Genomic DNA, 25,339 nt, shown 5'->3' on the forward strand with positions numbered 1-25,339 from the left:
AATCTCCTGTGCAATCTATCTTGGGTTTACAACTTCCAAAGCAATGAATGTTGGGATATCATTTTCTATATCAAGACACAGAGGATCACTCATTGTCATGGAATTACATGCTTCAATGGAACATCATTACAAGAATTTTTATGGAGAAGCGGAAATTACAAGAGTCAAATCTTTCTTTGACTATGCCTAGGAGCTTCTCTTCTCTAGATTCAAAATTCTGGGTTGTTTGTGCATCAAGGACTACAATCATTAATTGTGAGCTGTGCGCAAAAATGCTTCATCAGGATTCCACCCAAGCCTCCTCCCTCTGCTAATCCAGTTTGGAAAGATATCTCTTTCTTTTTATCTTAAGAGTGATAAATCTAGAGTAGTTTCTCTTTCTTTATTTTTAAAATTTTCTTATGAAACTTGTAGGTTGTTATCATTTGCGACTTTGTAATCCTTTTAATTTTAATACCATTTTGTCCTTTTGCCAAAAAAAAAAAAAGAAACCAAGTCTTTTATGATACTCCATACTTTTTATAAGATCTCAAAGTCTGAATTAATTTTGTCCTCTTTATAAAATCTTATTTAGAGATGCGTGAACATTAAATATATTTTTTTACCAAATTTGCCCTTAATTTTTTGTTTATTCTCTCTTCTCATCTTTTGTCTCATACTATATTCTTTTTCATCATTTATCTTATTATTAGTATTTCTGTCTTTTATTTACCCTCTTACCAAATAAGGGCACATACTTGAAAAAATATTGTTAAATATTGCTTTTAATTAATTTCAACTGTTTTTTAAACTGCATAATTTGGTTAAAAAGATCTTATGAAAAGACTTAAGGAGAGAGTAGTTAAGTGTTTGGGGAAGGGCTTCATATTGCAAGGCCATTGACATGATTTTTGAATGAATTTTGTAACTTTGAACCTCGTAAACTTCACTTTCCTACGTGGAATGAGCATAAATGAAGGTAAAAATCCAACAAGATCAATAGACCATACAGGTTCGCTATAAAGAAATGAGAAGAACATTAGGAATATTATGCAGGAAGCACAAATATACACTGACCATAATTAATTTTTGAGCGAGTATAAAAGTGATACAGTTGATGAAACATTATTATCATCAGAAGTTGTAGTGAAACCAGAAGAGTTTGTGTTGGAACTAGGGCTTATATTCTGGTTTTGACTCATATCTAAGCTTGATAGAATTGAAAATGGTGCTGGAAATTCATTGTACGATAGTATGGGATAACTTGAAGGAAGATTGGGAAATGGAGTTTCAAAGTTGAGCACACGAATTGCTTGCCTTATTGATGGCCTACGGTTATGATCAGGATGAGCACACCACAGCCCAACGATCATAAGGCATTCGACTTGATCATGCTCATAATCTCCTCGTAGCCTTGGATCTACTGCTTCTAGAATTCTCCCGCTTCCAAAGAGGTTCCATACCCAATTCACAATGTTTATATCATCTTCTGGAGCCGTGTGGTTGATGGGTTTTCTTCCACAAACTAACTCTAGAGCAACGATTCCAAAATTGTATACATCAGATTCTTTGCTAGCCTTTCCAGTAGTGACACATTCAGGAGCCATATAGCCCATGGTTCCTGCTGAGGCTGTAGTTTGTGCTCCTTTTGCATGGTCTACAAGCCGTGCTAATCCAAAATCTCCAAGCTTTGCATTAAAGTTGGAATCTAGCATGATGTTGCTTGATTTTATGTCTCTATGGACAACACAATGTTCCCATTCTTCATGCAGGTACAATAAGGCCGAGGCCAGACCCTGAGCTATTATAAATCTAGTTGACCATGTCAACAAGCTTTGGTCCTTGAAGAGATGGGAATCTAAACTTCCATGTGGCATATACTCATAAACTAACAATAATTCTTTCCTTTCATGACACCAACCAATTAGTTGCACCGAGTTTCGATGCCTTAGTAGGCTGATAATTCTTACTTTTGAGGCAAATTTTTTCTTCCCTTGTTTAGAATCCTTCGATATTCTCTTTATGGCAACGTAGGAGTTTGAATGTTTCAAAAAACCTCGATAGACTCCCCCAAATCCTCCCTGTCCTAACCTCTGCCCATCTTTGAAATAATTTGAAGCACTTGCTAGTTCAGCATATGAGTACTTTTTGGGCCATGTTCCTCTTTCGAACTCGTTATTACTCGTGTTGTCCAGAGACTCATCATCTTCCTTTTTCTTTTTGTTCTTCCACAAGACGAACAATACAACCCCACAAACTAAGACAAACCCTTCGATCCCTAATCCAATGGCTAGTTCTGTGGCATTTCTACTGGTACTAGGAGCGGTATTTGGGAAGTCCTCTGAGTAGAAACTCCATGTATTTATCCTATGTGTTGCAAATAATTGTCCTGTGGAAGCTGAGAAACCAAAAGTAACCCATTCTGGCAAGTACTTTTTTAGGTCAACTATATAATGAAGATGTTGCCACACAATTTGTTAGAAGTATCAAAACCAGTGAAAGAGATGCTTAAATTATGTGTACTTGCATTGTAGCTGATGAAAGCCTCGTTTCTTCTGCCGCCAGTGATATTAGCAGACCATGTCACATTAGTAAGAGATTTAATAGAGTTGATGTCGACACCAACATGTACACACGGAGGACCCCCGCCAGAATTTGAATTTGAAGAGATATCAAATTCCGCAGCAACAAATGGATGATCTGTTGAATTAAGTATCGTTTCTTCACCTCCAATAATCAGACCCAAAGCTCCTCCTCCAACTTTTGGGGGATTAGGAAGCTTTGAACATATTGGAGCTAAGAAGAAGGTCAGCCCATCTGCATAAACAGTTTTTCCCAGTGAATCAATCACGAAGGTGAAATTGGTGTTGAAATTTGCGAGTTTCCCACTGGCTTTGTCCCACAAGTGCATCGCTTGGTTATATGTGGCTCGACCTTGACTATCGTGCGAGGATTGTTCCTTTTGGTTCCTTACTAGGTAGATGGATGGTTCTGCAATGTAGGCTGATAATTCGCACGTTATCTTGTTATAATCATTGGGCTGGAAACTGGTGAAGCTGAAGTTCAAGGAAAAGGCATGGGGTATGAAGAGGAAGAAAACTGATGATACTAGCCACATCTGATCTGATTTGGCTAAGAAATATGTTTTGTTTGAGCTTTCATAGAGAGGCGTAGCATTTATATTTCTGCGTCTTCGTTCTGCACGGTCCAGTAGGTGAAAGTCATCATTTTTAAGACCAAAACCGAGTCCGCAAGCCAATGCTGTGGAATCTTTGAGGGTGATTAAATAAAAATAATGACCCGTCCTCTATAAGCGACTTGTTCATCTGATGATGTTTTTGAAATATTCTAATATTATCTTTACAATTTTTCCGGCCCATTAGGGAAGTCACATTTAAGATCAACGAGTTTACAAGTAAAGGTGGAAACAGGCCAAACTAAACCAAACTTTGTCCTTAACAATTAGGTTTGTCTAGTAATAAGCTGGCCTAAACCTGGTCTGAAGTTTGGCCTGTACAAAAGACTGGCCTGATCTGAAACTTGTTAAAAAAATGTGTAATTTTACCAAATTTTAGACTACATACTAAAAAATATACAAGCTAATGAAAAAGTAAAATATACCTACTACATAATAATTATTTTTTAGTCTTGTCTTTTATTTAAACTTTACTGTCATAAGTACTGTTTGAAGAATATTATTGAAAACAAATTCTAATTATATGTTAAAATTTGACATAAGACTAGATATAATTATAAAATTAAAATTAAAATTAAGACAAATAAATAGGGAGAAAAATTAACTTTACATGAACAAAGCGGTATCATAATTTGATTAGCATATTAATTAATTTATCAATTCTTTGCCTTTTTTAAGTGAAAAGTGCATTTTCTTCGGCAATATGTATAGCAGTTCTCAGGAAAATGCAAAGAAGATCAATAAGGGAAGAAAATAGCCGCTAACTATCCAATGTTCGTGCAACGTAGAGATTCCGTGGCACTAGTAGTATGATGAGCAAGTGAGATTGCTTCGACTCATGTCTTCTAAGTCTCTAGATGCAGACTGCAGTTTTCAATTCCATGTTAAATACAACAGTTCTGCTTTTCGGAAACAAATTGTCAGAGCAAGTGATATTATTTTGGAGCACCTATCCTGACAAGTTGGTGATAGTACTTCTATTTCCCTTAGTAACAGGTTCTTGTGGCTTTTCAAGCAGCAGTCAGCTCTTTCATATCCTTCTTTAAAGGCTTCTAACCTTATACTACGCCCCCGATGTCAATGGAATTTGCCTCTTCTGAGAAATTTATACCCTCCAAATATCGTCCATGAATTTACTAAGTATCCAGTCACTTCACAACCTATGGATTGTTTGAGATGGGCTGGAAATACTTCAAGCACTTATACTGTTCAATATGGTTACGTATGCTTCTGGCAAATCCATCTATTGTTAACTCCATCCGCCAATTTTCTTTATGCCCTCAAATTTAGAAATTGCCTATTCTGCCCAGGATCAAACTTTTGCTCTGGAAGATTGTCACACAAATTCTACCAAACACTGCTTTCCTCAAGAATCGCCATCTCACCAATGTGGAGGTTTGTTATTTCTGCCCTGATGCAAATGAATCTCTTGAACATCTTTTTCTTCACTGCCTCTTTTCCAGAGCTTGTGAGTTTGGTAGTGCTTTAGGTTTTCCAATTGTTTCCCTAGTTCACTCTGATTTACCTCAATAGTTGTGGTTTTGGATGACTTAGAACATGGAGGTAGCTTCTTCCCTCTTTAGATTGCCCTTTCATATTTTAGATATATTATGGTTAATATGCAGGGAAAAGATATTCTCCTGAACATGTAATTTCTATGGCATTATCTAAAGCACAAGCTTCTGTTCTCTATCCTCAACAGTCTTGCCCTACAATATGTGCCAACAAACAAGAAATGTTCAACCCCTTCAGCGGTCTGAACTCCGTTGTCTATCTTACAGTTTTTGGCTTCTTAATTTACATATTACCAAACCCACTCGAGGTCGTCATCAGATTCTTGTGTAAGCTTGTCTCAATGTTGACATTCTGCATGATTGGTGGATTTCTCCTCCAATCAGGCTTCGACCTTTGCAACTTCAACTGTTGGCTTTACGATCTGCACTTACTTTCTCATTCAATCAGAACGTTGTCCCACGCCTTACGCCATTTCCTTTGATTTGTAACTTAACTAAATCTTCGCATATTTGAATTTTGCTAAGCTAGAGCGTCATCCCCTGTACTCTTTTATACCTCTTACTTGATGTAAGGAACATGCTCTCCAAGTTTATGTCCTTCACTTTTATCCGTCAATGCGTAGTTTGATTTTATCAAAAAGACAAAAAAAGAAAAAAAAGAAAAACTGTGCAATGCATGCTGATTGTTCCTTTCGTTCCAAATTTCTAGCAAAGAATTCCAAACAAAATTCTTCCCTTTGTTTTTAACTGTCCTTGCAGAATAAAATTTTTCGTTGATCTACGTTTTTACGATTTAAAGATCACAGTATTGATATTATTGTTTTAAATTATCTCGTTGTCTTCGCTTGTGAACTAAATTTCAAAATCCAATAAAACAATAATTATATATAAAAATAAATTAAAGGAGCATATTAAAGATAATAGTATCAACTAATTTATTCATATTATTATAATTATAAATTTATAACAGGCCTATGCCAGTCTAATGGCTTGTTAGGCTTTTCAGAGAGCTTACGCTTGACATGTTAAGTTAAACAGACTTGAGCTTGCTTTTAATTTTAAATAGATCAGACTGGGTCAAGCTAAATACACGTCAAGTCATAGGTTTTGAATAAGTAGCCTGACCTATTTTCACCCCACTCTATAAGGGAAAGCTTGGAAACTTGCTCATGTGCAATTAGCTATTTTGCCCCCTTAATGATCCTATTTTACTCCGCGAAGTCAAGGACAGGAAGTCAACTTGGTTCTTCCAATAAGTGGAAACCGACTATTGAAGTGCGCTCATAGCAGATAACACCAAATAACTTGTTGCTATTCATCTAAAGCTATCGAAACGATTCCATAAATGCAGAATGTCGTCAGACTCGATTGGTTTTGCGATAGGGTTGCTATGCAAGTGGGAATTTATTAGCTGGTGAAATCCAGTGGTCGTGATTTAGATGTGACTTGAAAATAATATTGCAAATTAAAATTTCGTAATTGAGAATTGGTTACACTGACTTAGCTTTTCTCGGTCAGCATAATTTATTTATTTATTTCTTCTTCTTTTTTTCCCGATTTCCTCCAATAGTGATCAAGTCTCATCCGATTAGGACAACCAAGTCTTTCTTTGATAATGTCTAGTAAAGTCAGATAACGAGTTTCAGGAAGGGCTTCGTATTGGAAGGGATTTGACTTGACTTTGATTAAATTTTGTAACTATGAACCTGGTCAGCGACGATTTTGGTGATCCACATGCATATAATGTTTTAGGCTGTACCTTTTTTTGTTTAAAGCATTAATATTTGACACCCACTATCCTTAACTAATTATAAAACTTTCTAACTAATGACCTCTACGGAGAGTAATTTTAATATTTTACAAGAAATAGCTAATTTGAACAAATTTCATTTATTAATCTAAAGTTTTTATTAGATGTTTGTAGTAAAAATTAGTGGAAGTGTTTAGTTTCTTTAATTTATTAAAAATACTATGACATCATATACCATTTGGAATGACTTCGGTTAAGCAGCTTCAAAGTAAGATGAGCAGAAATCAACAATAACATAATTTTGGTTTCTTGCAAAGTGACAAAAGGAAACATCATTACACAAAAAGCAACGGTATATATATAATCTCAAGGTGAAAATCCAACAACATATAAGTTTTCCATACATGTTTTATTTTTTTTAGACTACAGAAACATGTTACCAGAACATACAATAACCATAATTAACTTTTGCGAGCGTAAAAAAGTGGGACACTTGGTGAAACATTATCATCAGAAAGTTTTAGCCTAACCAGAAGAGTTTGTGTTGGAACTAAAGCTAATATGCTGGTTTTGACTTACCTCTGAAACATTGGCGGTTGATAGAATGGAAAATGATGATGACATCGGAAGTTCATTATACGTTGGTACAGGATAACTTGAAGAAAGACTAGGAAACGCAGCTTGAAAGTTCAACACATGAATTACTTGCCTTATTGAAGGCCTGCGATTCTGATCAGGATGAGCACACCAGAGCCCAGCAATCATGAGGCATACGACTTGATCATGGTCGAAATCTCCTTGTAGCCTTCGATCAACTGCGTCGAGAATCCTACCGCTTCCATAGAGATCCCATACCCATTTCACTATATTTATTTCATCATCTGGAGCCTTCGGATTGATGGGTTTCCTCCCACAAACTATCTCTAGAGTAACAATTCCAAAACTATAGACATCAGATTCTTTGCTAGCCCTTCCAGTGATGGCACACTCAGGAGCCATATAGCCCATAGTTCCTGCCAAAGCTGTTGTTTGTGCTCCTTTTGTGTGGTCTACAAGCCGAGCTAATCCAAAATCTCCAAGTTTTGCATTGAAGTTGGAGTCTAGCATGATGTTGCTTGATTTTATGTCTCTATGAACAACACATTGTTCCCATTCTTCATGCAGGTACAATAATGCAGAGGCCAAGCCTTGAGCTATTTTAAATCTAATTGACCATGGCAACAAGCTTTGGTCATTGAAGAGATGAGAATCTAAGCTTCCATGTGTCATGTACTCATAAACTAGCAATAATTCTTTTCTTTCATGACACCAACCGCTTAGTTGAACCAAGTTTCGATGTCTTAGTTGGCTGATAATTCTTACTTCTGAAGCAAACTCCTTCTTCCCTTGTTTAGAATCCCCTGATATTCTCTTTATGGCCACGTAGGAGTTTGAATCTTTGAGAAAGCCTCTATAAACACCCCCAAATCCTCCCTGTCCAAGCTTTTGCTCATCTTTGAAATAATTTGTAGCACTCGCTAGTTCAGCATATGAGTACTTTTTTGGCCCAGTTCCTCTTTCAAAATCATCACTCATTTTCTCACTAGACTCATCATCTTCCATATTCTTTTTATTCTTCCACAGTGCAAACAACAGCACCCCACAAACTAAAACCAACGTCCCTCCAACCCCTAATCCTATTGCAAGTGCTATGGCATTTCTTTTTGGGTTGGGAATTGGTCTTGGGCTTGGGTTTGGACTGGGAGCATCTTTCTGGAACTCATCTGAGTAGAAACTCCATTTGTCGATCCTGTGTGTTGCAGAATTAAATCCCGTGGCAGCTGAGAAACCAAAAATAACCCGTTCAGGCAGGTACCTTGTTAGGTCAACTATTTGATGAAGATGTTGCCACACAGCGTTGGCAGAAGGACAAGGAGCAGAAGCATTTGTGAAGGAGATACTTAAATTATGTTTACTTGCATCGTAGCTGATGAAAGCCTCATTTTGTCCGCCTCCTGCGATATTAGGATACCATGGCGCAGTACTAGTAGATTTCAGAGAATTGATATCCACACCCACATGTAGATACCGAGGATCCCAGCCATCGTAAGATTCGACATTGGCATAGATATCAAACTCCACAGCAACAAAAGGATGATCTGTTGAATTAAGTATCGTTTCGTTGCCTCCAATAATTAGACCCATAGAACCTCCTCCAACGTCTTTACGATCAGGAAGCGTTGAACCAGTAGGGGCTAAGAAGAAGGTCAGCCCATCTCCATACAAACTATTTCTCTGTGAATCAATCACGAAGGTGAAACTGGTGTTGAAATTTGCGAGTTTCCCAGTGTCTTTGTCCCACAGGCGCATCTCTTGCTTATATGTGGCTCGACCTTTACTGTCCCTTTGGTTTGGTGTTACGTAGAGGTGTGGTTCTGAAATATCAGCTGCTAATTCAAACGATATATTGTTATAATCATCACGCCCCTTGGGACTCAATTTTCTTGCATTCCCATTTGGATGATAGAAAAGTCTTCACCTAATTAAATGCAAATATGGATTGTAATGAACGATGGAAAATTATATTTAGAGACGAAAATTCGGCAAAAAAAAAAGATTATAACCAATAATTTTTATTGATATTTTACTTCATTTTCAACATGGAAAAATAACTTTGTATATATTGCGTTCACAAAAAATATTCTTTTTTTTTTTTGGGTTAAGTCTAGGGTATCCACCACAAATCCCTTGCTTGCAGCTCCTCTACAGGTCCACACAATTAGCTTCTTCATGTAGACGGCTTTGGAGTTCCTCCCCCTCCCTCTAGTTCATTCATGAACACGTCCAACCTCTTCATTGCACTCTCACTCCGAAACATACTATAAAAGCTTGATAATTAAATCGTGGATATTCAAAAAAATTAGTTAAATAAATTAATTAGTTATTTGTAATAAATATATGTGGATTTCTCTATAACAGACTTTCTAATCATAGACATTGTAATTATACCTTGGTGCAAAATGATAGGAATCTCCGTTCAATATCAAAACAACTGGACTGCATGTAGAAATTGTTTCCATGGATAATTTCGAATCAAATATAGGTGATGAAAATCCAACTAAAAATCTCGAGCTCTTTATATTTATATTTTATCTCTCATACTCAAACAGTAATAATTAGCATCCGAGAAATGTGAAGAATACATAATGAATTTGTATAGTATCTCCCAATTTACACTAGCAAAATGACCGCCACAAGTGTTGTGGCATTAATTTTACTCCTTCTGCCACAAGTCTGAGCCAGAGCCTGAGACGAACAGTAGAAATACCGTGAGTGATTTTGTGTAACTTTTCGGGCAACTAGGTAAGTATAGATGAATAAATAACTTTTTGTTAAAAGCATTTTTATTCACTCACAAAAAAATCATGGTCTTTTTTTGTTGTTGTAAAAATTCAATTTTTTTACAATGTTTTGTTATTTTGTACAACTATGCAGTCGTGTGCTTTTCATAGATTGTTTTTACTAGATGTAAGGGCTCCTTCCTTGCTATGTGGTTGTCATTTCTTGAATATGGATGACAATAAGGTTGCTATGCAAGTAGGAATTGATTGGCCGGTGATCACGTGACTATTGTAAATTAAATTTCGTAATTAAGAATTGGTACATTGACTTAGTTTTCTTGGTCAGCCAATTTATTATTTCTTCTTGGTTTTTTTTCGATTTCCTCCAATAGTTATCAAGTCTCGTCCCAACTAGGACAACCAAGTTTCTATGATAATGTCTAGTGGAAGGCAGATAACGTGTTTGGGGAAGGGCTTCGTACTGGAAGGGAATTGACTTGACTTTGATTAAATCTTGTAACTATGAACCCGGTCACGACGTTTTAGTGTTCCATATGCATTATGAAACTCATGGGCCTCAATTGTCCTCTTCTTTAATTATTCCTCAGTTATTATCATAAAATCCACCAGAATTTTAGAATATACCATTGTTTTTTTAAAGCATTAATATTTTACGCCCAATACACCTAACTAGTTATAGAACTTCCTGACTAATTAACTATACTTTAACTAATGACTTCCATTGAGAGTAATTTTAATACTCATCCGGTCTTTAATATATGCTTACTTGATGATGGATTCGGGCATATCTGGAGTGTATAACAATGTCAGATAACCACCGCGAAGGTCCGGTCACGGTGATGAGGAGTCCGGTCACGGTGATGGAGTCTCACAACAAATGTGTGGAGGAGGAAGAAGAGAGAATAGGAGGGAGGAGGAGTGGTTTGTTGGTTCTGTGTTTCGTTTTTTTTTTTTTTTTTTTTTACATTAATGATAATAACCAACCCCCCATATACCGTTTGGCAATAACCATTCTCTCTTATATCAAATTACAATTTTAAACGGGAAATTGTAATTCCCGACCCAGATGTTTTGTCATTTGCACCAAAACATCTGAGTTAATGGGTTTGGGTCCAATCCACCAAGGTGGACTGGTCCATTTTCCTACATTTAATTAATTCAATTAGATTAAAAAAGTTAAGTAAATTAGTTAATTATAAAAGATATAGCATGTTTTTTTCTCAAAATATTATAATAATCTTTCTTAATATCCTTATTTTCTCTCTTACTTGATATATAATAATTGAGGGAATATCAATAAGGGTAATTTAAAAAATAATCATAAATACGATAAATATGTCTTATATTTATGATTAAAATTAACTCAATAAATAGGTTTTATATTAAAGTTTTTATTAGACGCTTGCAGCAAAGATTAGTGGAAGTGTTTATTTTCTTTAATTTATTAAAAATACTATGAAATAATATACCATTTACAACGACTTCGGTTAAGCAGCTTCAAAGTGGGATGAGCAGAAATGAACAATAACATAATTTTGGTTTCTCGAAAAGTGAGAAAACGCAACATCATTACGCAAAAAGCAATACTATATAATCTCAACATAATATTAATAGAATTAATTTGAAAAAAAATAAACATATAAAATATATCTTATATATATGATTAATATTAATTTTTAAATTAGGTTATACATTAAAAATAAAAAGTATGAAATATTAAAGATAGCGCATTTTGAGGGGGGGGGAAACTAACCTATTAAAAATAAAGAGTTTCTTAAACTTTTAAGCTCAGGGACTCGTAAAATGATATTAAAAAAAACAATATATATCGATCTTTAAGAGAGAATACTCATAATAGTGATTGGGTGGCCCTTATAATTTTAAGAGCATTTATAACATTCATTCACGTCCCTTTCTCTACTGAGACTTGCCATGTCATTGAACTTAATCTTAGATGTAACCTTAACTGTCAGCGTTTTAATTTATATTTGCTTAGAAATTTAATTTAACAACTTTTTTTAGAAAGTCGTCCTTATCTTTTTTTCCTGACTTCTCTGCCCTCGTCGCTAGCCCATCGTCTTCTTCTCCATTTGTTTTTCCAAAACCTCCCCCCGCATAATTATTTTTCTTCCTTGTTGTGTGTTTCTGCGCCAAGAATCACCATGTTTCTCCCCTCTTCTACCTTCATTACCCTTAGCTTCTCTATATTTATCCTCTCCTATCTCCCTCACCTTCACCCTCCGACTCCTCCCACCATTACTTCCGCCCGCCCCACCTCAACCCTGCAGTCAATGATTCCGTCTAGTTCGCTTCGCTCTATTTGGAAGAGTCCAACCCTTACATCAATAGCTCTTCTTGTACATCAATGTCTATCTCCTTCTTCCATTCACATGCCCATCTTTTTTCCTCTTTCAAGTTCTTGAATCTGGTTGCTTCCTTCTCCAGATCCAAAGCCATGAGGGAAAAATTGATGTTCCTGAACCTGAGTCCACGGTTTGAAATTTATGTTTGATTTGCTGCTTTTGTTTTGCGTTAAGCGAAGGAAGGAGGGTCTTCATCTCGTGGGTATGGATGGAGTCCATAGAGAGAAGGGATACATTCAAGGAGGAAAAAAATGGACAAAAAAAGAGGATTTGCGGGGAAGGGGCAAGGAAAGATGAGAGAGGAGGGCAAGAGAAGTCAAAGAAAAAAGATGGGTGCGGATTTCTAAAAAAAATTGTTAAATTAAATTGCTAAACAAATATAAATAACAAAGCTGACAGTTAAAGATCACAGATGAGATTAAATTTAAGGAAAAATTATAATCAAGTCTTACAGAAAAAAAAAATTATTAAAAAATTCTAATAACAACCTTAACAGTTTATAATAACAAGTCCTATAATAAGAATGACTGAGATTTGTTTTTTAATTATTTTTCTTGTTTGGGATATCATTATAATTTTCTCTAAATTTAATGAGATGGTAAGTTTTTATTTGTGAGACTATAAATGACGTGGTGCTGTTAGAGCACGCAAGAATTCCTTCACTTCTGCCCCCGGCACACTCCTTGCTAGTTGCGGCCTCTTCTTCTCGTGGGACCCACGTCATTTAATTTTGTGATTTTTCCCACCATCGCTCCCGGGTGGGATCCGCACCAGATTTGCTCTTTTTTTCTTTTTATTTATAGACTTTAAAGCAAAATTGCTTTTCTTACCGATAATTAAATTTAGAAAACTAAACAAAATAATTAAATAAGTAGAAAATAGTTATAAACTCAATCTAATACATTCTAAAATCTACATCTACTTAGCTAATAAAAATTGATTCAATTAGTAAAGAGTCAGATCATAAGTTCGAGTCCAAGAGTTTGTGTTGAAAGTAGAGCTTATGTTTTTGTCTTGAATTGCCACTAAAGCATTGATGCCTAACAGAATTGAAGATGATGACCGAAAGTTCTTGATATGTTAGTATACATAGGGTTGGAAACCGGGGAAGATGAAGTTAAAAAGGAAAACGCATGGGGTATCAAGAGGAAGAAAGTGGATAGTAGAAACAGCTGATATTCACCAGGATTCAAAACTTATGATCGGATTTTGCCAAGAAATATGTTGTGTTTGAACCTTCATGGAGAGAAGTTTATAGATAGAATCGAAGAAGTGTAGAAACTTGTGAGCAATGTTTTTCTTTCACCACCACGGTTCACCAATTTTAGTGTCTTAAATCTCTACGTCTTCCTTTTCCATGGTGTTCACAATGCCATGTATCTGTCAGGTTAATTGGCCCCCCTTCGGATTAAATTTTCTTCCATTCCCATTTGGATAATAGGAAAGTCTTCACCTAATTAAATGCAAATATGGATTCTAATGAACGATGGAAAATTATATTTAGAGACGAAAATAATGTAAAAGAAATTATAACAAAAAAATTATATTAATATTTTAGTTCATTTTCAATATGGAAAATCAACTTTGTATGTATCGTATTCACTAAATCTTTTTCTTGTTAGGTCCAGGGCATCCGCCGCTAATAACGGTGATTTAATCCCCTCGCATCATAGATTTTTCAAAAGGGTTTAGTGTTAGTCATGAAACTTTCTCTACACGCTGTTAAGAATGACAAAAAATATTCTATCAATAAAGATCTTCTCTCAAACAATCATCCAAGTTTCCTATCATCTAAAGAAATTCATGAAAATATTAATATCAAGTTTTAATTTTCTTGTCATTTATTTTTCAACTCTCGGCAATAAAAGTCACATACGAAGCTTTTCTCTAGTTAGAAGAATGAATTTTCATATGACATTACGGTCAGATGTAGGTTTTTCATTATCTTTTCTCCCAACTCTCATTATTAAGACTCAGGCCTTTTTCTAAAGTTGGTCCCATTAGGGAAGCCATCAGTTTCGAATGATCCATTGATGACTCCCTAATTTTAATTAAATTAGAGTGTATACATATTTGAAGTTTATTTGTGAAGTCAACAATGCAAAAGAGGAATTTTTTACATGATTTTGTGGGGGAAATTAATTTTTGTGCATCACACTGAATTTAATGTTAAGTATCAAAATTTTTCATGGTCCCCTCCCCCAAAAAAGCCATCCTTTTTGTTTCTCTGTTATTTTGAAATTAATTTTTAAAATATAATTAAATGTGATTATTTAAAAACTGAAGAAATAAAATATTTTCGCAAAATTAAATGCAATATAAAAATGACAAAAATAAAGAGAGTTGTATTATTTTGCACAATTGTGCTATCATTGGTATTTTTGAATGATACGAATTATCATAATTTTAATATTCAATTAATTAATATTAATTATGATATAATAATCATGAATATTTTTATTCTTGATATAAAAGCTAATTAAAACGCTCCCTAAGTCTTGCTATTTTATCTTGGGGAAAAAAAAATCCATGTGAGTTGAGTAGCGGGACGCTAAGTCTACCTATTAGTGTTGGTTGAGGAACGGGAAGATGGAAGTCTTGGGCCCTGGAATTGCATGAAACAGACCCAGTCCCCTTGTTCCTCATGGGCCAACGAAGACTCGGTTCGTCCTTCCACGTCAGCCACTCTGACCCCAATAACACCATCATGAAAACTTAGGGTATGTTTGGATTGCTGTTGGATAAAACTGACTTCTAGTCCAACTGACTTTTGTAACTGAAGTTAGAATAAAAGTCAGTTATAGTATGTTTAGATAGGTGCTTTTAAAAAGTCAGTTAGAAAAGTTAAAAGTTATTTGGATGAATAAAAAAATTAGTTCAGTTGTAAAATGACTGAAAAGGGCATATACTTTATTGAATAGTACTGTTTGATATTTTTAATGTGATAATTATTAAAAAATATCTAAAATTATTATGATAAAATAAATTTTTTTTTTGAGATTATAAAATAAAAATATTTGCTATTGAGAAAAATTTGAAAACACATTGTAGATAATTAATTAAATATATATAATAGACAAACATGAACATAAGTTAAAATTCATTTCGTCTCTAATTAGAATAAATGAAATTATAAAAGTAATTAGATCGTACTTAATTAAATATATATAATGGATAAACGTGAATAACGTGAATATAAATTAAATAAAAATTCATTTGGTCTCTAATTAAAGTAAATAAAATTACATAACTAATTAGATCGTAAATTTTGCACAATTTGGTCTCTAATTGAGTCGCGAACACGATTCATTTGTGCGGTAGATGTTAAACTTGACGAGGATGCTTCACCAGCTGGATGATTATTGTCTTCATCTATTATACTTCCATGCTCAAGCTCTGCCTTACTTTACAAACATGTAGAAAAATAGGAACTTATCGATATTTGGATTCAGCACACAATTACACCACCCATTCTCAATCATGATACATGAAGCCCATAGCACCAAAAATACTCTTTTCCTTTAACTCAAAAATTCCAACCATGTAGTATAACATAATATCTAACAAAATTAAGGCCAAACTATTGTTCAATGCAAACAATCAAGGCAATTTCAACAAATATATAATTTCTTTTCCCCCCTTGCTTCACACATTCATTCGTCCCCATCTTCCCATCACTTTGATTCATTCATTCATTAACTCTGATATGCTTCGGTCAACAAAATAAATTCTTCAATCAACAAAAAGAGGAGCGAAAATACCCATATGCTTCGATCAAAACAGCATTCACATGTCCATAAATCTTGCACCATAAACCAACACCATACACCATTAATTACAGCCATTCAGTTCACATTCACACATATGCACACACAAACTGATTCAGCACGAAGAAGGAGTAACAGCTTAAGGGAGTGCACATATTATTGTCTGTCAAACAGCATCTACAATCAGAGAAGGAAGAAAAAAATGAAGCCTTCAGCGGTGGAGGGAGCTGAGAGTCGAACAGGGAAGAGAAGAAAAACACACCAGCGATGGCACGAACAACCTTCAGCAGTGGAGGGAGCAAAGCCGTCGACACCCACCAACAGAGACGGCAAAGAGAGCGACGGATGGAGACGTAGCCACACCCAGATTTGTTTTGATGGAGGGGGAGCAGAGCCGTCGACACCCACGGACAGAGGCGCCAGAGAGACCGACGGATGGAGACGCAGTCGAGACTGATGGACGAAGACGCCGGCAAGAGCAATGAAGAGAGAGTGCCGAGAGTGAGGGAGTTGAAACACAAGCGAATGCTACGCACACCCTTCTTAGAAGTTACTTCTCAGCTCCGTCAGGTAGAGATAGGCGAGTGCTGAGAGTGAGGGATCAGAGTGTTTTGCCTTGGGTCTGGTAGAGCTAAGGCTGGAATGGTGAAGCTTTGAAGAGAGGCAGCTGGGTCCGGTAGGATAGGTGAGAGAAATTAATATTCATTAATTTAATGGTATAATGCAATTTGAAACGGTGGAAAAGTTGCTTCTGGGAGTGTTGAGAAATAAGAAGCTTTTTTTCATAAGTCAGGTTGAAAAGCTACCTATTCAAACAATCAGTTTACCCTCAGAACGCCCCCAATTGACTTATTACATTTTCCAAGGCATGTTTGGATCTCAAAACGGAGATCCAAACATACGCTTAGTCCTAACCAAGTCAAACACGCCCACGTGTCCATCCATTGCCACTTGCTGTCCTATCAAAGTGTCTCAGCAAAGATTAATATGGAGGTCCTTATAACGCAACTAGATTTACCTAAATTAGTTATCTAGTTGTACTATGCTTGTTAGGATCACAAGCTCATTTCTCTTTTGGTTTCTTCAATTGACAGCTTCACAAAATGGTCCTAGACTTCTTCTGTTTATGGAGGCTCTGTTCTGATCCTTTCCTCTTCCTCAAATTCTAACCATGAATTACTTCTATCTCTTGTGGTGCCTTGGGAGGTGCTTCGGCAACATAGGACTAGTCCAGTATTTTGAATATAAACATAAATGGACTAAATAGAATTCTAGTATTCGCAGGAAATAAAAGTTCTCTAATCGGTTTTTGACCGCCAAAAAAAGTTATTAAAGGTGAAAAAAAAAACTCGAGAAACATGTATTGGATTAAAAAGTCTGGTTTGGCTAATTATTTAGTTTTTAGTTGAAATTATGTGAAGGTTTCAAATAATAAGAAAATGTGGGGAATAATCATTTGAGGGTTAGATTTAATTAATGGGTAAATTTATTTTCTGAGAAACGGTAGTTATAGATGTATAACTATTTTTGGACCTAAACATTAGTAACTCCTCAAAATTGAAGGAAAATTAGCCAGGGATCAAATTTTGACCTGTGAAAATTAAGAAAATTATTTTGAGAGAAATGAACTCTCTGAACAATTATATTTATCTTACTGGTGAGGAATTGCGTAAGCAATTAAATTATGGAATTTAATTCCAATTTTGTTGAGAATTGTCCGAATTCCCTAGCATAAATCCAAGAATTCAAATAAATCAAGCCTAAACCCCATTAAAGAGATGAAGGGCGTGGCTGACCATTAAAAACTAGAGAGGGGAACTATTTAAAATTCTTTGGCATAAATTACAAGAGGAAAAGAGTGTGGCTAAAAGTAATGAATTTCAAATTTCATTAAACATGTTAATAATTTTCTTCTAACCCATTAAGCCCCCTTGCCATTTCTCCCAAACTACCAAAAGAGAGAGGGAAGGAGAAAGAGAGGGAACGAAGAAGAAGAAAGTGAAGGAAAACCAAGGTTGCACAAGTGATATAGGCAAGTTCCAAGCTTAATCTTCCATCTAACTTGTGTTTCCAAACTTCCATCTTGACATGCTAACCTCTCTTAAATCAATTTTGCTCTGTGGAAGAGAGAGTGATTTATATAAGTGGAGGGAGTGTGGAAAACTCAAGAAAATCAAGCTTGGAAGTAGGTAACTTCAAGAATATGTTGTTATGGTTGTTGTGATTTTTTGGGTTGTCAAACCTTAAGGGGAGGCGCTTTCCAAATTTTAAAAATATTAACAAGGATTGGGAGGTGTTGAGGGTATGAAATCATGTGTTAGATGGAAGAAAAACAAAACCTACAATATATTTTCCTATTTTCTATGAATTTTGGCCAAGAGGGGATGAGCATGTTGGTTCTAGAATTTGTTAAATTTGATGGCTCCAATAATTTTAGAAAGAAATTTTGCGTGAATAAATTTTTAGAGAATGAGTTTGGAACTTTGAAGAATACCATAACATCTGGACTAAGATGAATTAATGGGAATAGGATTGAATTTTATAAAATTCAAAATTGAAAATAAATTCTACGCGAAAAATTATAGGATAAAACTATATGACGTTGAAGTTAAAGTAATTAGACCAAAAGTCCAAAAATTCAAGGAGTAAGGTCCAAGTAAAATGGGAATTAATTTTGTTGGTTTATGCTTAGCCCACTCTTAGGTGTATGGGAACCGAGCCCATGCAAGTCGGGCTCTATGGAAAATTAAGGAAAGATATGGGTCATCCAAGGCAGTTTTCTCATTTTGTTATGGAAACCAATCCGGTAACCGTCAGCGACGTGATCATTGGAAAAGGGAGGAAGAACGAGGCAAATCGGCCTTTTTTTTTTTTTTTTTTAGTACGGAGGGCAAGCCAAAGCTTGAAACGAAAGAGGTAACTAGGAAAAAAAAAAAGTTAAATATTTTGCTTTGGCAGGTTATGCATTCCCGACTGTTTTTAAATCCAGGTCATGCACACTGCTTTTGGTACATCAAATCATCATCATCATCATCGATATTAGTCAGCTGAAATCCTCACGGAGATCTATTTAATACTGAGATATTTCCAAAATGTTGCAGAGGAGCGTCTATCTTTTGATGAATTTTATGGGCACAGGTTTCTGATATAAGTCAGGGGGTATTAGCAGCAATCCAAGAATTGAAAGGAGTTCTGAGAAGAAGAGTAAGTGAATGCTATAGATAATCCGGTCAATTTGGTTTTGAATGTTAACCAAAACATGCAAGAGCACGAGAGGTCGGAACTTGCAATTAATAGGCCACAAATGATTTTAAACGGCTTTGCGTTCAACCGGTCCTTCTTGTCTTCGTCGGCCCTGCTCCCCCACTGAACCTTCGACTGTGTTCCTTCTTTTATGCCCTAATAAAAATCCAGATCATTTGGTGTGTGCGACTGATATGTATTTTACCTCAGCTCGTCTCTGCTTTTGAAAATCCTCTGATTGTCCAGGCCAGCGTTCCCTGACTCATGCCGCATGATCAGCTCACTTTTCTAAGTTAGGCGCCATATCATCATGTCAACAGAGTTAGTGCCATCTCAGCAAAAATTAACAGTGTAATGGTTTGAAACGGATGAAATTTTAGGAACTAAAATCACGAGTTTAAAATCTCAGGGACCAATATTAAAATAGGTCCAAATTCAAGGGACTAAAATTTGTATTATCCAAAAAAAAAAAAACTACCTAGCTACCCAAGTCAACTAAGCGCAAAAGCCTAATTCAGAATATTATTCTTGTCCTCAAGATACAATCTTGAGCATGCAAATCAGTGTTTTTTTTTTTTTTTTTAATGTGTGCATACTGTGACTTCCAAAGTACTCTCTCCTCTCCATCTCTGTGAAAACACTCTTCTCTCATCTAATTATCCATTGGTGTATTTGTTGTGTATCATAATTTGAGTTCTGTTTATGATTCGGATTCGTGTAAGCAAGTGCTTCTTCATAGAAGTCATAGGTACACTCAGCCAGAATTTATACTTGTTTGGTGCATGGGATTTGAATGGAAAATGATGTGTGTTATATTGTACTACTTCTGATCCTTAATGTAAGAGCTAGTTTGATTTTTAATTTGATCATAACTATAAAACTTCAATTTACTTTGTCTCTTATATTTATTCATTTTTTCAGAGTAATACTTATAGTAGTTGCAAATATTAAATGTTTTATCAAATAGTAGTTCTAGCTAATATACATTATTAACAACGGCATTTTAGATTTATTACAAATAACTAATTTAACTAATTTTTTAATCTGTTTAAATTAGTCAACTAGTTTTTATATTAAAAACTGGAGTTAGGATTACATGTCTTTGACATGTGTATCATCGGCTGTTATTTTAAACCTTTGGTGATGGTATGACCATGTGAGGATTTGTTCTACGTCATGGCATCACGTTAACTGGAAATCAATGACCATGCATATTTGATAGCGTCTGGGTTGGTATTTTTGCTAAAATAATTTCTTTGAAATCTTACTCTTTTTTATATTAAGTAATTAACCTAAGTGCAAATTCCTTCAATAGGAAGGGCAAAGAGATGGCCAAAGAATTTGTTGAAGAACCCTTTGTTGTTGCTCAGCTGTGTTTAATTTCTCCAAGTTTTTGTCACTGTGGTATATGATTTATTTTGATGGCTCTGAATTATGTATATGTGCCAATGGGATTGTATGACTCAACCAAAGGAAATGAGACTTGATTTGATGAGCACTCTGAACCATCCAAATTAGATTTAAACGGTACAGATTTAACATTTTTAAATATTTACTTTTAAAACAAAAATTATCTTTTAAAAAGATGACAGTTGGAACATTACTTTTATTTTTCATTCTATACCCATTAAAATGACTATTTAAAAAATTTTAAAAGAAAAACTAAATTTAAACTATCTAAATTAGATCTGAACGGTTTTAATATAATGAGCTTGGGGTTGATAAGCACCCAGACTCATTTCAAGGAAATGGTGTAGTCCTACGGATGGTATATATAATTATTGCATAATTTAAGTTGAATTGAAAGATAATAAGCCCTTGATAAGGGTCAATCATTTTGGTTGAGTGAAAGCAGGGCAAATCATAGAATCTGTCCAATAAATTTAGCAATTGGATGTGAGGGTAATCAGAATATATAGTATTAACGCTGGGGCAAAAAAGGGAAAAATGCATTTCTGACTAAAATGATGAACAGAGACTATTCCTCGGATCTTTCTGGGATTATTGATCACAATGATGATCTGAATCATATTTTCCATCTTTACAGAAGTAAATGAGGTTTAAACAGAGACTTAATCCATCTTAATTGATACTATCTCCAGTCCTTAATATATGACCTCGTTTGACTTTTATGTTGATCCTAAATATAAGACCCCAATCTATTTTGTCTCTCATATTTACTTAATTTTTTTCAAGATAGTCCTTCTAATAATTATAGTTTTAGCCAACACACTTAATTAGTAAGGATATTTTAGGAAAAACAACATCTATTCATTACAAATAACTAACTTAACTAAGTTCTTTAATTTTCTCAAATTAGTCAACTGGATCTTATAATTATGACCGGAGGTAGTATATTTTTTCTGAAATTAATTATGAATTTTTAAAACGTTTTAAAAATTCTGAAATTATCAAATAAATAATAACTCAAGAATCAAATTTTTATAGTTTGTCTTTTTCATTCTTTTAAGGGTTTCCAAAAGGAGTTAAGTGGCTCCCTAGTCATCTCTAAAGCTTATACTACCTCCGGTCCTTAATATAAGACCCCGTTTGACTTTTTGTTTGGTCCTAATTATAAAACTCCAATCCATTTTGTTTCTCATATTTATGCATTTTTTCCAAGATAGTCCTTCTACTAATGATAGTTGTAGCCAATACACTTAATTAGCAAGGATATTTTGAGAATGACAACACTTATTTATTACAAATAACTAATTTAACTTACTTCTTTAATCTCTTCAAATAAATCAACTGGGTCTTATAATTAGGACCGGAGGTAGTATTATATAAAGGCGCGTTGTGATAGTTTTTTCCCCAATTGGGAAGTCAGGATTCAGACACCTTTACTAAAGGCGGATATAGAACCTTTGGACTTCCCATTTTAAATTGACAAAGGCGGATATAGAACCTTTGGACTTCCCATTTTAAATTGACAATGCGCCTGTAAGAAATTAAAGATAATAAGATACAGAATCCCTGTATATCCCTATCCCATTTAAAGAAATAAGATTTTGAGAGCCTCTAAATAAATTAAAAAGGACAAAAAAGTAGATATACCTCACATGCAATGCACATGCATGCACAGACAGCAATATACTTCTACATATTCTGTGATCGAAGCAGGTAATATTTTACAAAAAATGAATATATAGATATATATTATTAGTATTTGTGATACAGAATTTTTTTTTTTTCTGCTGCTTCTTCAGATAGTTTAATTCCTGCAAGATTTACTGCTCTCTCTGAGTCCACATTCACAGAAGATGTTAATTTCATGATACTGCAATGGCGACATCGAAAGCTGGTCCCATTTTTTAATTTCAAATGATTGTGCGTAGGGTTATTTGTATAACCCCTGAGGTCCTCTAATTTGTTGGATCTTTGAATTATTTGAATAAAGAGTATATTTTATTTCCCTATCTCTCTCTAATTCTTTCCCCTTCGCTCTCTCTTCATTTTCGTTTGTTTTCCTCCCATTTTTTCTTGTTGTTTTCTTGTCTTTTGTTACCTCTCCTTTCTTTCTTCGTTTTTGCACGGGTGGTAAATAGTATAAAGATATCCTTCCCTAAGAAACTATTGCCAAAAAAAATTAAAAACCACAATTAGTGTTAGCGTTCTTGATTATGGTTAAATATATTACATTTTACAATATATTTTGTTAAATTTATGAATATCTTATGCTTATTTAATTAACTTTGATATATTTTCCCTCACTTTAGTTAATTATAAGATAAAAAGGAATTTTTTTATAAAATCTACTCAAATCCTTTTTATTTTGCAAGAGATATTGTGAGGTATAGGAAGAGAGAAAATTAGAAAAGGAATACGCACACGCATATTTATATAAAGATAAGAAGGTGCCGTGCCCACTGAAGGAGGAGGAAGCAAATTAAATAAAAAAGTAACACATCTACATTATATCATATTGGATAAGAGGAGGATAATCATAAATGGGATTTCGATTATATAGTCAGAGGCAGAAGCACAACTCAAGCACAATGGGATTAAAAAAGACCGTGAAAGATAGATGGAGAAGAAGATGAAGAAACATGTCATTGAAAGAGAGAAGAGACACCGGTAGTAAGATTTGGACTAATGATGTTGTAGATTATGAGTCAACTTTGTATCAATTGTATCAACTCTTGTTAATGTGGGAGTAGATTGGTATATTCTCCTAATAGAAGTAACTCTATTCAAGACACTATTGAATACTAAATGTGGACATATTTCTCAGTAATGATCTAATTTATCACCTTATCCTTTCACCAGCTTCAACTCTCATTACTAACTCTTTTTGGTGTTTGAAGCATTTTTATATAGTAGTGGATGTTATGAGCCCAATTTATCAATGGGACAAGTACATCTGAGGAAGAAGCCCAATATGAAGAAATAATAAAGGTAATATGGGCCAGCATATTGAAGAGCTAAAGGACCTAATTGTAGAAACAAAAGCAAAGTTGGAGTATCTTTATTAGGATTTTAGTTATAATTTACATTAGGTTTATATTTATAAGATTATTTCCTATTTAGCGATTATGCTCTTTTCTTCGGACTTCATATCAGTTCTACCAAATTATAATCCCCAGGTTGTTATAAATATATTTAGCCCCAATTCTATAAATTCAAGTGATAAAAATATTTTCGCAAAACAGGAGGGAGCTATATTCCGACGGAATTATTTATACATCAAGGGACTCGCATTGTTCAGGGTTGAAAGCAGCAAGACTTGGAGTCAAATGTGCCGTAGTTGGAAACTCTAATCTCAGGCGAGGTTGACTATAATGAACTAAAGAAGTCACTTCGTGCAAACAAGGGCAAACCAGCCATAATCAACCTAAACATAGGTCTTTTTCCTACTTTCTCTCTCTCTCTCTCTGTCTCTCTCTCTCATTCTCTCTCTCTATATATAATGCGTGTTGTCTTCTTGTAGGGACTACCGTAAAGGGAGCCATTGATGACCTGAATCTTGTACTACAGTCACTTGAGGATTGTGGTTTCACACAAGATCGATTCTACATTCATTGTGATACCGCACTGTTTGGAATGATATAAGTACCTTAGCTTGAGTACAAGTACACACGAAATGAAATACAAATATCCAACTAACATTATAACACAAAATTTAAAGTAATTAACGTAGCAAGGAAGAATAGAGAAATAATAGACCATATAATCTGATTGCACATTTAGTAATTTGTACTGGAGACTAACATTATTGTGTTCAATGCACATGCTTCTCATAGCTCTTATGATAACCAACTTAATATATACTAAACCCGGTGCTTAATATAAGAGTTTAACTTGTTTAATTTTTATTTTAATCTTAAATATAAGATTTTAATCCACTTTGTCTTTCATATTTATTCAGTTTTCTTCAAGTTCTATACTTGATTAGCAAGGATGTTTTAGGAAAGATAACACTTGTTTATTACAAATAACTAATTTAACTAGTTTTTTTAATTTATTCAAATTACTTAACTAACTCTTATATTAAGGAGTAGAGATGGTCGTACATCACATACTGAATGTACAACCACCAAATATTTCATTCAAGAAACCCATTGGAAGCGTTACTATTTCTGGCCACAAGTTTCTAGGCTGTCCAATGCCTTGTCGCATTCTTATAACTCGTTTAAACCAGATTGATTTTCTCTCAAGGGAACAAGTAGAATAGATCGCTTCCAAAGACGACACCATCTCAGGAAGTCGAGGAGGCCATGCTGCCATCTTCATTTGGTATGCTCACAACAAGAAAGGCTTCAATGACCTCCAACAAGAAGTTCAAGAATGTATCAAGAAAACGATCTACCGTCGAGATTGCTTGAGAAACCAGGGGATCGGAGCCTTGCTAAACAAGTTTAGCAACACTGTGGTGTTCAGGAGGTCTCAAGATGATGTGTTTGCTAGTCAGTCGAGCTTGGCTAGCCAAGGAAATACATCACGTGTGGTCGTGATGCAACATGTGTCGCTGGAAATGTTGGATTCAATTGTGAGTTGAGTTTGTGAAGAATGGGTTTGTTTGGTACCAAGATAATAATAAGCAAAGGGAGCCTCCCTGCATTTCTGAGAACATTGGTGCTGAGAATTGTGCTTGTGCTTCTCATAAGATGTTGCTTTCTTCATAATACAAAGGCAACATAGAAACCCAGATTTTTTACGTCTGTTAATGAGGTGACTGATGTAATG

At 34.8% G+C, this 25,339-nt stretch overlaps 1 protein-coding gene and 2 pseudogenes across 1 annotated transcript; 1 reads left to right on the forward strand and 2 right to left on the reverse strand.

The window, feature by feature from the left end:
• Positions 1 to 1,061: 1,061 nt before the first annotated feature.
• LOC114756666 (L-type lectin-domain containing receptor kinase IX.1-like) lies at positions 1,062 to 3,097 on the reverse strand (annotated as a pseudogene).
• A 3,867-nt stretch (positions 3,098 to 6,964) lies between these two features.
• LOC114756667 (L-type lectin-domain containing receptor kinase IX.1-like) lies at positions 6,965 to 12,237 on the reverse strand. Its single transcript, XM_028945618.1, has 2 exons — positions 12,122 to 12,237; positions 6,965 to 8,921 (listed from the first exon to the last, which is right to left on the reverse strand). The coding sequence occupies exons 1-2, from the start codon at positions 12,235 to 12,237 to the stop codon at positions 6,965 to 6,967; spliced, it is 2,073 nt and encodes a 690-aa protein (XP_028801451.1).
• Positions 12,238 to 16,345: 4,108 nt separating this feature from the next.
• LOC114756668 (serine decarboxylase-like) lies at positions 16,346 to 25,278 on the forward strand (annotated as a pseudogene).
• The last annotated feature ends 61 nt before the right edge of the window (positions 25,279 to 25,339 follow it).

Source organism: Neltuma alba, unplaced genomic scaffold, assembly GCF_004799145.2.
Source record: "Neltuma alba isolate B1F8T4 unplaced genomic scaffold, ASM479914v2 tig00010452_pilon, whole genome shotgun sequence".
NCBI lineage: Eukaryota > Viridiplantae > Streptophyta > Magnoliopsida > Fabales > Fabaceae > Neltuma > Neltuma alba.

Coding starts and splice junctions, on each gene's coding strand:
- LOC114756667 (XM_028945618.1), bottom strand. CDS start 12,237: ATGGCTTTGGATCTGGAGAAGGAAGCAACCAGATTCAAGAACTTGAAA. Junction 8,922..12,121: donor GTACAAGAAGAGCTATTGAT/GTAAGGGTTGGA, acceptor TGGGAATGCAAG/AAAATTGAGTCCCAAGGGGC.